At 39.2% G+C, this 14,435-nt stretch overlaps 2 protein-coding genes across 4 annotated transcripts in view; one reads left to right on the top strand and one right to left on the bottom strand.

Annotated features, from left to right (window-relative positions):
* ACE2 (angiotensin converting enzyme 2) overlaps positions 1 to 9,395 on the top strand; it is a 40,296-nt gene extending 30,901 nt beyond the window's left edge. Inside the window, exons 15-19 of one of the 2 annotated variants that reach the window (XM_016942979.3) lie at positions 48 to 106; positions 2,575 to 2,675; positions 4,058 to 4,174; positions 6,211 to 6,405; positions 8,409 to 9,395. In XM_016942979.3, coding sequence (XP_016798468.1) covers positions 48 to 106; positions 2,575 to 2,675; positions 4,058 to 4,174; positions 6,211 to 6,405; positions 8,409 to 8,517 — 581 coding nt within the window. In that variant the 3' untranslated portion in view covers positions 8,518 to 9,395. The remainder of the gene's footprint in view (positions 1 to 47; positions 107 to 2,574; positions 2,676 to 4,057; positions 4,175 to 6,210; positions 6,406 to 8,408) is intronic. The other variant, XM_016942980.3, reaches the window with a different exon arrangement.
* Positions 9,396 to 13,882: 4,487 nt separating this feature from the next.
* Positions 13,883 to 14,435, bottom strand: part of BMX (BMX non-receptor tyrosine kinase) — a 55,823-nt gene continuing 55,270 nt past the window's right edge. For both annotated transcript variants that reach the window (XM_016943454.3, XM_063804829.1), the window contains exon 19: positions 13,883 to 14,333. In XM_016943454.3, coding sequence (XP_016798943.1) covers positions 14,259 to 14,333 — 75 coding nt within the window. In that variant the 3' untranslated portion in view covers positions 13,883 to 14,258. The remainder of the gene's footprint in view (positions 14,334 to 14,435) is intronic.

Genomic DNA, 14,435 nt, shown 5'->3' with positions numbered 1-14,435 from the left:
GCAATCTGTCGTCTGTAACCAGCAGTCTGCTATTTCTCTTTAATCAGATGCAGACCAAAGCATCAAAGTGAGGATAAGCCTAAAATCAGCTCTTGGAGATAAAGCAGTGAGTATTCTGGACAGTGAATTGGTTATTTTTGAGTGCACAGTCTTCACTTAAATAGGACACAATAAACCCATTTCAGTGTGAACTGAAAGAAGAGAGGCCATGTGGTTCTTTTCAAAACTATAAGTTCCAGATTCTGGCCTTTGGCTTTGGGTTTTTAAAGTAACCTATTCCTTATTGGATAAGCTATTCCTACTTCTTATTGCCTTGAAGGTGTTATGAACTTCAATGAGAAAATATCTGTATCAATCCTTAAATATCAGATACCAATCCTTTCAATTGACTCTTGTCACCATTACTTTTATTCTAGAAAGAGAATATGGTTATATTTTGAAAGGTAGTTTGTTTTTAGAAGCAGTACAGTTAGGTTTTTTTAGTTTGTTTTGTTTTAGTCAATCACCTGTATCCTGGCTTCACTCAGAGTGTGGCCCATGGACCAGCAGCATTTGAATCACCTGGAAGCTTGTTAAAAATGCGTAATTTCAAGCCTAGCCCTGGACCACTTAATCAGAATCTGCATTTTAGCAAGCCTCCAGGTGATTTGTACGTACAATCAAGACTGGGAAGCTCTAATTTAGAACACTGCTTCTCAAACTTGGCTGCACAGTGGAATCACATGGGAAGTTTAAAAAATATTAATGCCTAGGTTATACACCTCCAGAGATTCTGATTTAATTGTTCTGGGGTATGGAGTCAAGAGTTGGGCATCAAGAGTGTTTAAAGCTCCCCAGGTGATTCTAGTCACAGCAAAGTTTGAGAACCACTTATTTAGGGAAATGCATTTTGGGGGTAACAAAATATTTTACAGGAAATTATGTTATTTACACCTTAATGTGAATTATTTACTTAGCTATTGCTCTGTCGTTAACACCTGTCTCAGATGATCCAGTCTGAGGAAGTGGTAGCTTTGATTGGGAAAGAGGAGAGGAAAGAGTAGTCTCGGGTAGATGGGGCTCAAAAGCCTGACAGTGGGTATGACACCCTGAAGGCTTTGCCGGGTTAGAAGTCAATCTGGGACTATTGGATAAAATGGTCCAAGATGCTACAGCAAATTGTTGTCTGCATTGGATAGATCCAAAGATTGTGTTTCTACCCCCTTACCTTTCCTGAAAAGTTAAACATTGTCCAAGATTCAATAACACTTTTAGTATAATTTTCATAGTTAAGACATCAAAACATAAATAACTCAGGAGTAAAAAGATTAACATTCAAGAAAGAAAAAATGAAAATGGAAGTGCATTTCTTTCCAATCATTAAGAGTTCAAGTTCCTATTTCATAATAATCATTGGGTGATTGTGGGACTATTTCTCTGTCATATTTTTATTAGCTCTTCCTTGGCTTAATACATTTTAATTAGTCTCGGCAGATCAGGATATTTTCAATTATCTTTTTTCTTGACATTTATACTCATCCTCTTTCCATGCAGTGAGGGTTGGTAAATAGTGTTCAGGGGGTTTGATTCTGTAATGTTCTGAGGCCAATTCACTGAGCAACAATCTGTTTTGATGAAATGAGATCATATATTTAGTGCATCTACACAACAGGGTCAGAATATCTGCTCAGTTCAAACTATTTCATGGTGAATTCCAATGGATCTATGGCATTATTTTGAGAACTCAGCCTTTAAAATCTTTTATATTTTATATTTATAGAGATAGTAGCCAGACTGTTATTAGTAACAATATTAATAATATTATTACTATTAAAGGAACTCCTCTAAACCTCAGTGAAACCAAGCTGAAGTGAATGTAACAATTCTTTTGTGAAATATTATAATTTTTTAAAGGGAAAGGAGAAACATACAACTAGTGCCATTCATTGATTCCTACTGCCAGCTACTGGAGGAAAGAGTGAATGCTTTCTTTTAAGTCTTTAAAAGCTATGCAAACATAAGCTATTTGTTTAGCACTGGAAATCAAGAACAAACAGATTAGCTTGCTGTTTACAAAGTGTTATTTTTCATTTGAACGTCAAGTTTTTCTTTTACACTTATAGATAAGTACATTTCTGAGAACGTACCATAAAAATAGTAAAAACTGATTTTGTCCACAAGGTACAGACATTTTGCTACAAAACCCACAACTTTTGTTTGACTCCCATCGGTAAACCTACACTCAAGGTGTTAATTTCAGTTTATATCAAACTAAAGTAAAAGGACCCGTGAACCCAATGGTTCCTAAAGCATGGTTGCCTGACCAGCAGCATTACCACCACCTGGGAGTTTGTTAGAGATGTAAATTATTGGGTTTCATCTCAGGCTTCCTGAATCAGACGCTCTAGGGGTGGACCCAGCACACAGTGTTTTAACTAACCCTTCAGGTGATATGGATGCACACTTACATTGAAGGTCACTGGCTTAATGAATAGCAAGAATCTCTGGAATATTAAGAATAATTCTTGAGGAGTATCAGATTATAAATGTGTCTTACGAGTCCCTCTGAGCAGTGTCTTTCTTCTGAATTTGCAGTATGAATGGAACGACAATGAAATGTACCTGTTCCGATCATCTGTTGCATATGCTATGAGGCAGTACTTTTTAAAAGTAAAAAATCAGATGATTCTTTTTGGGTGAGTTGATTTGCTGGGTTCTCAAATTACTCCAACTAGGATTTCTCTTACTCTTGAGTCTGAGGAGATACTGTGCCTAAACTTTTCTTCAAGTGAAATTGATAAAAATCTCCTAGTAACTTATACTTCTTTGGTATTGTGGAATTTGGGTGACTCCATAGAGGGCTGATCGTGCCTTATTTGACTGGTAAATTGCAAGAGTATTGTTCTTACTAAACAGCTGTCACTCTCTTCTCAGAATGCTCTCATACACCCTCAGCACTGAAAGAAAAAAAAGGCAGAACTTCCTGCCTTCATTGACCTATATTCTAGTATTTATGTTGTGTATGTGTCTATGTGTGTAATATGTAAGTGAAATATAGAGTTACAAGGTACTAAGTGCTAGGAGAAAAATATAAAAGGGTCTGGGGAGGGCTGGTGTGTGTGTGTGTGTGTGTGTGTGTGTGTGTGTGTGTGTTGGGCAGGGGGTAGGTCAATTTTAACCAAAATGGTCAGAAAAGATGTCACTAATATTTGAACAAGTATATGAAGCAGGAGAGAGAGAGCGAGAGAGCGAGAGAGCGAGAGAGAGAGCGAGAGCGAGAGCCAGCAATGCAGACAATGGGGAAAGTGTCTCAGCTGGGGGAAACAGCAGGTGCAGACCCTGAGGAAGGAATATCCTCAGCCTGTTAAAGGAACAGCAAGGAGGCCAGTGTGGCTGGAACAGATTAGAAGACAAGTGGAGACATGGCCAGGACGATGTTAGGGCATAGAGGAAGGAGGGAGAGACAAAAGGTCATGTGGGCCTTGAAGGCCATTCTAAGGACTTTGGCTTTTATTCTGAGTTAGATGGGTAGTCACTCAAGGGCTATGAGCCACATGATCTACCTTATTTTGTGCTAGGATCGCTTGGCAGCTGTGAGAGCACAGTCCTGTCACATCATATGGTAGACCCCACTCATTACCTTCATCCATGGGTGCAACACGACGTTTTCTGCTGGGTAGGACCAGGTTGTGGGTGTAAATCTGTGTGTGGTACTCAGCCATCTCTGCCCACCACATTGTTTGCCACAGTCCTGGGCCACCGATTATTCCTTGTTGATTCTCCTGCTGTTTTCAGTTTGGAAATTTTCTATCATTGAAAAAGATGTGGGTTTTATATAAAGGCAGAACAAATAGTGCCAAAACTTGATATCACAATTTTTATGTAGTTGATTTCATGTGCTTTGGGCAGCATTAATGTTTTTTTTGACAGTTACATCCTCTCATAGTTTGCCCTCCCCCATGTCTCTCTTTCCTGTGATCCTCTCTCTAATCTCCTTTTCACCAGCAGGGGAAGTCTTCATTCTCTTTATTGTGTCCTCTGTGCCACAAGTGAAGATGTTTGTTTTGTTTCTCAACAGGGAGGAGGATGTGCGAGTGGCTAATTTGAAACCAAGAATCTCCTTTAATTTCTTTGTCACTGCACCTAAAAATGTGTCTGACATCATTCCTAGAACTGAAGTTGAAAAGGCCATCAGGTGACATTTTACTTTCATCTAAGGGTGAGGGGGTTACCAAATACAACAACAATAACCAGTATTTTGTGTGTTCTTCCTGTGTGCCAAGCATTATTCTGAGTCATTTACATGTGTTACCTCATGCTACAAACTCCACGTAATTCCAGAAGGATCCCACAGCAAGGGAATAATCTTGATTTGAGTTCCGCCAGATGTAGGCCCTTACAAAAGGGAAGGAAAACTATAGATTACATGTTATCAAGCAAGTTACCACTATGGGCAACTAGAGCTCAGTCCTGCTGGGAAATGTGGAGAGACTGTGTAGAATGTGCACCTGAATCGTCCCATCAGAGGGCTGAGGAAGCTGGGGTATTTATTTACCACCTCCCATCAGTTATTGGCTGAGAACTGCTTCCAGGTGGCATTAATTCCCCAGCATTTCAGCCCTGTAGGCAGGGCAGATCTTGTGGTCTGAGAATGCTCTCTGGTAAAGGGGAGCAGGTGCTGGTTGAAGAAAGTCTGGCTAGAACGCATGGAAAATAGTAAGTGCAGAAGGGACATGGACAGGTATTGCCATCATTTGCTCTCAGGACTTTGATGTAGGATTCATTTAACTGCCCAAATCCTGAAACAACGTAGGCAAGTACAGGATTCCTTACATATTGCTTGGCCTCTACGCTAGGTGAGGGACTTGCAATGAATGTTTAGAAGAAACAGTTTGTCCAATTTGCCTCAATTGTTTCCCACAACAGACAGCAGGAGTGAAGAATGGATTGACCTTGCAGATGGTTTCCTGTCATTATAAAAAGGCTTAATATACCTACTGCTTCTGGGCAGCTCACTAGGTGGCCCTCTCGAGCTGCATCAGAGTCCTGTTTAACTTCGGAAGCAGATCTAAGACCTGCTGGGCAGGGTGTGCCTAGAAAATCTGGCTTGGTTGGAGTGTATGACCCAACTGTGCCCAGAGACTCACTCACTTCCTCCAGAAGACTTGTGTCTGTCTTGGGAAAAACTTCTGGCTGAGATCTTTATGAAAAAGCTCAGCCTTCCTGGATACTCAGCTGCAAGCTACAGGGGACCTCAGACTCTCTGCTTCCAGGATGACTCTTTTCAGATCTTTTCTGGCTGAGGTTGCCAGGGGTTACCTGACTAATTCTGCGTTGATCTCTCTCTCTCTCTGGTGGACTCTGACCTCCTGACCTGGGCTATACCCAAGGGTAGGAAGATGAGATGCCAGACACTTTGGTCTTTGATCCAGAATGTTCTCCATATCATTGGTTTTTTTTTTTCTTTAAACAATCTTTATCCTTTTGCCTCCATAAAAGTAAGCCATTTCCCATCCCAGTGCTGAAGAAACTGGCAAAGGTCCCTTTCTTATGTGCCTCCCCAGTGCTACCTCCAAATGCCAATACCTTTTATTTGGAAAATATTACTATAGAGACTTGGTCATAGGACCTGATTCATTTGTATAATAGAAGAGGTGTATCCAATTATCCGTTTCCATTATTTGATATAAAGTCATTGTAGATGTACTCTGACAGAAGGGAAATTCTTGCCAAATATGTTAACTTTGCCCTTAAACACAGCAGTCACAAATGAATAAATGCCAACCATTTATACATTTCCACACTTGCAACTCAATTTTCCAGTGGAGCTGTTGATGAACCTAATCTAGGTTGCAAGGCATGAAAGATGCATAATTGTCAAAGACTTATATCTTTAATTAGACCTATTTACTTTGCTCTTATTATGATTTTAGGTGTATATTCCTTTTTTTTTTTTTTGAAATGAAGTCTTGCTCTGTCACCCAGGCTAGAGGGCAGTGGCACAATCTCGGCTCACTGCAACCTCTGCCTCCCAGGTTCAAGCGATTCTCCTGCCTCAGCCTCCCAAGTAGCTGGGACTACAGACATGCGCCACCATGCCTGGCTAGGTGTATATTCTTATGATAAGCTCTATTATATCCTTTCAGGAACAATGATATAAACAGCAAATAACTACATGCAATTTTATTTTGTCTAAGTGTCCCCTTTGCTGTTTTTTGCTTTTGCAAATAGGAAGTCCCGGAGCCGTATCAATGATGCTTTCCGTCTGAATGACAACAGCCTGGAGTTCCTGGGGATACAGCCAACACTTGGACCTCCTAACCAGCCCCCTGTTTCCATATGGCTGATTGTTTTTGGAGTTGTGATGGGAGTGATAGTGGTTGGCATTGTCATCCTGATCTTCACTGGGATCAGAGATCGAAAGAAGTAAGTGGCCTTTCCTAGACTTAACTATCCAAAAATAGAAAGATTTAGAGAACAGTAACTGGAAAATTTTCAGTAAGTGGTAGATTGTATAGACCAATTACTTAGTTGGACAATTTTGCAACTAAATACTCTGATGCATTCCCTAGAAATTTACTAGATGTCATCAGCAGTTCATCTTCCTAGTAAGCCCACACAGTAAGTATCTGGCCTGGGATTTATTAGCATGCCCTAGTAAACTCCATCCCAGCCACAGTGTCATTTCCCTCCTACAAAGAGGCACTGCAAACTCAGCAGGTATGGGTGGGCTCAGGGAATGGTTTTCACTGCTCTCACTGCTGAATCCTTTTCAGTCTAAAAGTGGGGACTGGATTGCTGGAGACTGGATTGCTGATGGGTTTGAACCGTGAAATTGTTCAAGAATGGGCTGTGAGATTTCTTTGAAACTGCTACTCTTGGTTTTTTTGTTTGTTTGTTTGTTTGTTTTTTTGAGACAGAGTCTTGCTCTGTCACCCAGGCTGGAGTGCAGTGGTGCAATCATAGTTCACTGCAACCTCGATCTCCCAGGCTCAAGTGATCGTCCCACCTCAGCTTCCTGAGTAGCTGGGACTACAGGGGTGTGCCACCACACCCAGCTAATTTTTGTATTTTTTGTGGAGACAGGGTTTTGTCATTGTTGCCCAAGCTTTTCTTGAACTCCTGAGTTCAAGCAATCTGCCTGCCTCGCCCTCCAGTGCTGGGATTACAGGCGTGAGCCACCGTGCCCTGCCCAAACTGCTACTCTTTACTCAGCTTTATTTCTCATGGGGTAGCTCAGACTCTATGTCATTCTCTTAGTTCATGGTTAGGCACGTTCTAATTTGTTCCTGAACTGAAGATCAAAGTTCATTGAGGATTTAAATTACTAGAGACCTGATTTCTAGTCTTGCTTTGCTACTAGATGTTTTTCTTCTGTCCTTAAGAAATTGACTCTTGCTGGGCTTATGGAATGAAGGTTAATATTTTATAGCACCTAACAAAACTCTATGCACACCTCAGGTTGTTTAAACATATTCTTGATTGAATCTCTATATTTGCTAGTCTATTTTGCTCAATTTTCTTCACTATAGAGATTTTTCGTTTCTCCAAAATAGCTCCATCTAAAATATTAGGCATTCAATATGTAATACATTCATATGGTTAAAATTAAAAAATACAAAGGTGAACATGAAGAGTCTTCCTTATCACTTTTTGCCTCCAAGTTCTCTTCCCAAAGCCAAACAAAATTATCACTTCCTTGGAGATACACACACACACACACACACACACACACACACCACACATATATATAGTCTTTTTTTCTTTTTTCTCGGACATATATATATCTCCTTTTTCGTATACAAATATATACTTTTTTAGTGTGTATATATGTGTGTATGTGCATATGTATATCTCATTTTTCAGTATACAAATGTTAGCAGGCTATAAACAATGTTCTGCATATTTTGTTTTCCACTTGATGTTTTTTTAAAATTTTTATTTATATAGGTGTGATCCACCACACCCAGACCACTTAATGTGTTTTAGAGATCATTACACATTAGTTGCACAAAAAACTTCTCCTTTTTTCTGGCAGTATAATTTCCCATTTCACGAATGGATTGTAATTTTGATAAACAGTCATCTATTGATGAACTTTTATGTTGTTTCCAAATATTTGTGTTTACTTAAAAAAAGTGATGGCTTAATATAGGTAATTTCCTGAGTATGCCAATATACCCTTAAGATGAATCCTAGCAGTGGGAAAGCTGGGTGAAAGCATACGTGCAATTGCTAATTTTGATAAATATTGCCAAATTGCCCTCAATAGCGGCTGTACCAATTTATACTCACATCAACAGTTTATGAAACTTCCTGTTCCTCCCTCCCAGCCTCCTTAACACAGATTGCCCTGAAACTTTTTGATTTTCATCAGTCCGATTGATTTTAACATAAGTATATTAAGGCAACCTTGCTCTATTTAACAGGAAAAATAAAGCAAGAAGTGAAGAAAATCCTTATGCCTCCGTCGATACTAGCAAAGGAGAAAATAATCCAGGATTCCAAAACACTGATGATGTTCAGACTTCCTTTTAGAAAAATCTATGTTTTTCCTCTTGAGGTGATTTTGTTGTATGTAAATGTTAATTTCATGGTATAGAAAATATAAGATGATAAAGATATCATTAAATGTCAAAACTATGACTCTGTTCAGAAAAAAAATTGTCCAAAGACAACATGGCCAAGGAGAGAGCATCTTCATTGACATTGCTTTCAGTATTTATTTCTGTCTCTGGATTTGACTTCTGTTCTGTTTCTTAATAAGGATTTTGTATTAGAGTATATTAGGGAAAGTGTGTATTTGGTCTCACAGGCTGTTCAGGGATAATCTAAATGTAAATGTCGTTGAATTTCTGAAGTTGAAAACAAGGATATTGTTTTCAATATTGGAGCAAGTGTTGGACCTTGTATGGAATATGGATGGATCACTTGTAAGGACAGTGCCTGGGAACTGGTGTAGCTGCAAGGATTGAGAATGGCATGCATTAGCTCACTTTCATTTAATCCATTGTCAAGGATGACATGCTTTCTTCACAGTAACTCAGTTCAAGTACTATGGTGATTTGCCTACAGTTATGTTTGGAATCGATCATGCTTTCTTCAAGGTGACAGGTCTAAAGAGAGAAGAATCCAGGGAACAGGTAGAGGACATTGCTTTTTCACTTCCAAGCTGCTTGATCAACATCTCCCTGACAACACAAAACTAGAGCCAGGGGCCTCCGTGAACTCCCAGAGCATGCCTGATAGAAACTCATTTCTACTGTTCTCTAACTGTGGAGTGAATGGAAATTCCAACTGTATGTTCACCCTCTGAAGTGGGTACCCAGTCTCTTAAATCTTTTGTATTTGCTCACAGTGTTTGAGTAGTGCTGAGCACAAAGCAGACACTCAATAAATGCTAGATTTACACACTCCTTATGCTTACTTATGTGCTGGGGCTTCTTTACGTTTTGTCTGCTTTTCAGTTCTATGAACAAAGTTATCATCTGAGTGTCTGGGGCTCCTGGCCTTCCAAATGTCTCGTGATATATTGCAAATCCTCAGATTGCTTTATTGTACAAAGCAATTGTAAAACTAGTCCCAAAAAAGTTGTGTACAGAGTGTATACACCATCAGGTTAGGAACCAAACCTGATGCTGCTTTTATATTTCTCAGTCACTACCCCAGTGTGAGCACAGCATTTCTTAGATACGTGAAGATTGGTTAAAACTAGATTAAATAGATTAACATATCTAAACTCTACGCATTAACTCATTCTATGTGGTGACCAGCATAATGTTACAATGACTTTGTACTTCATAAATTCTCTATGGTAATGGTGGATCAATTAGCCAAGTGAAGGGAAGATGACTTTCATAATCTATAAAATAACCTCAAAATAAGGGTCATTTGAGGCTCTTTGATGTCTTAATTATCTGATACCCAGGTAGCAGAGATAGAGTTCTTTGTTATTTTACGAGATACAATCAACATTTCACATCACCATCTGCATCATCCTGCCATTCACTGGGCCCACAGCTTGGGGCAACATACAATATAATTTACTCCTTGGCTAAGCAACCATTTCATAGACAGTTTTTTCTTTTATCTTGCATATGTCCCATCTTCTCTAATACATCATGAAAATCTTCTGTCAAGCTACTGCTATCTAAACATCCTTTGTAGTTGCCACAAGATCTTTATGAAGTGGTTCAACACAGTGCAAGAATAATTTCTGCAGGAACCAATTTCATCATCTAACACCTTCAAAAGAGCCTCCCCAGACATGGCAAAGGACCCATGTGCATGTGACATAGTGTCCAACTGTAACACAGAAAGAAAAACCTGCTTATTTCCGTAACTTAATTTTGGGGTTTTCTCCAGAACAGTCCTCACTGTGCCCACCAGGTAACGCTTGTGGTCCTTCTCCTGTGTAGCAGCATCCTCTGAAAGGATGGAGACTCTACAAAGAGGGACCGGTGCCTGGGCCTAGGACGGAAGCTGGCAAACAATGGCCCATGGGCCAAATCCTGCCCACCACATTTTTTTGTTTTGTTTTATTCTGTTCTGTTTTGAGACGGAGTCTTGCTCGGTCGCCCAGGCTGGAGTGCAGTGGCGCGATCTTGGCTCACTGCAACCTCTGCCCCCTGGGTTCAAGTGATTCTCCTGCCTCAGCCTCCCGAATAGCTGGGACTACAAGTGTGAGCCACCACACCCAGCTAATTTTTTGTATTTTTTAGTAGAGATGCAGTTTCACCATTTGGCCAGGCTGGTCTCAAACTCCTGACCTCAGGTGATCTGCCTGACTTGGCCTCCCAAAGTGCTGGGATTACAGGCCTGAGTCATTGCGCCCGGCCACCCCACCACCTGTTTTTGTCTGGCCTGTGAACTAAGAGTGATTTTTACATTTTTAAGTGGTTGAAAAAAATTAGAATAAGATTTCATGATAAATGAAAATGATATGAAATTCAAATTTCAGTGTCCATAAATAAAGTTTTATTGGAACCCAGCCACACCCATTCATTTTCATATTGTCTAGGGCTGCTTTCATGCTACAGAGCAGAGCTGAGTAGTTGAAGTAGACACGGCATGGCCCACAAAGCCATTTACAGACAAACTTTGCCAAACCCTCAGCTATACGGAAGCAAGGATTAAATGAAACTGCAAATGCAAAAGGGCCATTGTGGAGCTCACAGACCAGAGAAACATAGTGATCAGGCCAGAAAGGGCAGGTGCTAGCTTCCTCTTCTCTGGTGTCTCTCAATGAACTATTCTTCCTAATTTGAGACCCTCCTCCCTCCACATTTAGGTAAAGATGGGGCCTTAGGTCCAATCTCTCCTCCTCATAAACCCACTCTCAAGATAGAATAAAAACTGAGAAACTCAACTTGCTAAATCTACTGTGTTGGAATCTTAATGAACTCAAGTAGATATGAGGTGAGTTTTGCCAGACCCTCTTGACTTTGTGTTTGACTTCTGGTAGGTCAGAAAATGCTCAGCAAGACGAGGGAGCATCTGTTGGATTTTACCTAGCAAGTGATTTATCTGAACTTGCTCTGCAGCCTGCCCTTTGGGAAAGTTTCTTACCACATAGTCTTCCTTTTTCTTCACTGCCAAAAGAGTGTAGGCAGACACTTGGTTTAAGATAACAACAATAAATTCTGCATATCACCGCTAAACACAGTTATACAGCATTAAAAAATCATTGTGCACGTTTGAAATACTATGAATAGTGTTCTTTTACTTGGCTCCTCCTAGCATCACTGGACTTGTTTTCTGATAAACCTCTAGTGGTACCTTAAATTGCTGCCTGACTTGATTTTTGCAGCTAGGCTTCTAAGCAGGGCTTTGGCCTCTTTTCATAGTAAACAATTTTTGCAACAAGCGTGTATTTTATTATAAAGAGGATTATTTTTAAAAGGTAAATATACAAAAATAAGAAGAAGAAAGGAAAAAAAATCTTCAAGAGGGAGACCAGAAAGATGCAGCTTGTGCATGAGCTCATCCTCTGAGTGGGGAAACAGTCTTTGGTGCAGGAAAGGCTGGCACCCCCATCGGACTGTGGGTCCATTGAGAAAGAGGGTTTGGGTCACCTATTCTTTCTTTTCTCTTGGGTAGGAAAGAACCTAGCATACAGTCAACACTACAAAAAAAAAACCCCACAAAAATAAAATATACAAATGCCCTGGTGATTATTTTGAGTTACATTTAATTATAAATTGAGATTTGTGTACCTCTGTAAAAAATAGAAGACTGTTAACGAGTGTCAATTCTGTGTTGAAATGAAGGAATTATTAATGAAATGTCAAGAAACAAGCAAGAGGGAGCATTGAAACTAGCTGGTGGCTGAAGGACAGAGTGGGATGAGAGAGGATATAAGTGTCTCTGAGAGATTATTGACTGATCTCTGGAAAATAGCAGCAGGGTTTAATTGGGGTGTCTCTTCATTGTAATGGTGCCCTCTACAGAATCTGTCTCTCCCTTCTTGACATTATAGAAAAGACAATGGAATACTCAGAAAGAGGTTAAAACCTGTGGGTTCAGTAGCAGGCCGTGAAGAAGGGCATCCGCAGGTACTGTTTTAAAGGTGAAATACTATTTAGTAATAGGCATGAGAAGCTAAAATAGTACTTCTGTATTTTTGTGTTAAGATAGCAGACTGAAATAGAAACTTCAGTTATCAAACTAGCCAGAAGCCCCAGATCCCCAAACTCAAGGATTTAAGATGATTAGACAGATGGTCACCAAAATTAGTCCACAAGTAGAAGAATTTACAGCACCATGTCATACATAGTTCATCCTAATTTCTACCAACTTCACTGGGCAACAATCAATCGTTTTATCTCCCTCAATGACTCTTGTTATCTTCAGACCTGAAACTGATTCGGAGACCATGGGGCCCACAAACCTAATCAGAGTAACATGTGTTCATTGAGTACACATGTAGACATGAGAATCTCCACTTTCCCCTTTTTTCTCTTGGTAAAATGTTCACAAATGTGCAGGTAACACCTGCTACTCCAGCCATTCAGGCCTTAAATCTGCAGCTCTACATTTTGTATCCAGGTCTTGAGACTTGGGAAATAGAAAATTTTTATCTAAAAAATGAAAGTACTTTTGGTTATCAAACTCAGACATTGAAATGAACGTGCAGTTATGTCATTCTCCCCCTTTAAATTATGTATTCATCTCTTGAAACTGTTCACTATTGCCACAAGTAGATATATATTAAACTAATAATACCACATTGGACACTATATCTCATACCCTAAACCATAATGATATATATCTAATCAATAACCAATGTTATTTCTTTAAATAAATAAAAATTTCTGACAAACAACTCTGTATCAGCCCACTCTCTGTCCCTTTGTTTTTGTCTTTACAACTCCTCTTGCAACTGCTGCTAATCAAAGTGTAGATTCCAGGCAACTTGAGTCTTTGCTCCCAGGTTATAATCCTTAAACTTGACCCAAATAAACTGTCTACTTATAAAATAAAAAAGATGATTAGAAAGCAACAATGTAATTAATTCTAGAAATTGTACCTTAGCATCTTAAAAAATTTGCTTTATGTGAACATATTTAATGTATTGTTTAATATTATTTAACTTTAGTTTTATACATGACATAAAGAGTCATTGTACTAATCTGGATATTAGACGAGAATTGTGCCATTTGGATTGGGTAATGGACCACCTAATGATACCCCACCATATAATGAGGTCCCCTAGGGCAGTTCAGAACAACTGCTTCAGTAACATCTGGGAGTTTGCTAAAAATACAAATTCACAGGCTGCACTCAGACCTCCTCCGCCAGGTTTTATGGAGGTAGTTTCTAGGAATCTTTTCATAAACTCTGCATTTGATTATCATGCCTACTGAAGTTTGAAAACATTGAAATATTAAGACAAATGTCCACATTTCTGTACTTGGTAGTATATTTAATTGTTGTGACAATGACAATATAAAGAAAAGAATGAATATCCAATAAGTAATTTTTCAGTTCTGCTCAGTCTTTACACATGAACACAGTCTCTATATTGCAGTCTGAAAATGTGCTTCTGCTATAGGCTGGAAAGTGTTATATCAGGAGCAGCATAAACAAAATTACTAATTTGATCTAAATTTCAAGGGAATCTTTTGTTTCCTGCCTTGTTCATTTCTAAATAATAGACAATACAGAGAACACTATTAAAAACTAGCTAAATTACATTATGCCTTGCTACTTTCCTTAAAATGAATGAAAATGCTGGTCAGCATCTATATTCATTCTTATCAGCACTCCTAATTTCTTCTTCAATGCTTGTCTTTTTCCCGAAGTGGTTCAATGGAAGACAGGAGTTGCTGAAATGTGGGACGCTTTTCTGGAAGCTAAACAAAAACAACAAGAAACCCAATGTTTTAGATGATGAGAGTTATGATCAATGATAAAATATATAAAATATTTACATCTAAGTCCTAAAGCTAGCAACT

Source organism: Pan troglodytes, chromosome X, assembly GCF_028858775.2.
Source record: "Pan troglodytes isolate AG18354 chromosome X, NHGRI_mPanTro3-v2.0_pri, whole genome shotgun sequence".
NCBI classification, from domain to species: domain Eukaryota; kingdom Metazoa; phylum Chordata; class Mammalia; order Primates; family Hominidae; genus Pan; species Pan troglodytes.
Note: the sequence above shows the minus strand (reverse complement) of the source record. Positions and strands in the feature narration are given on the sequence as shown.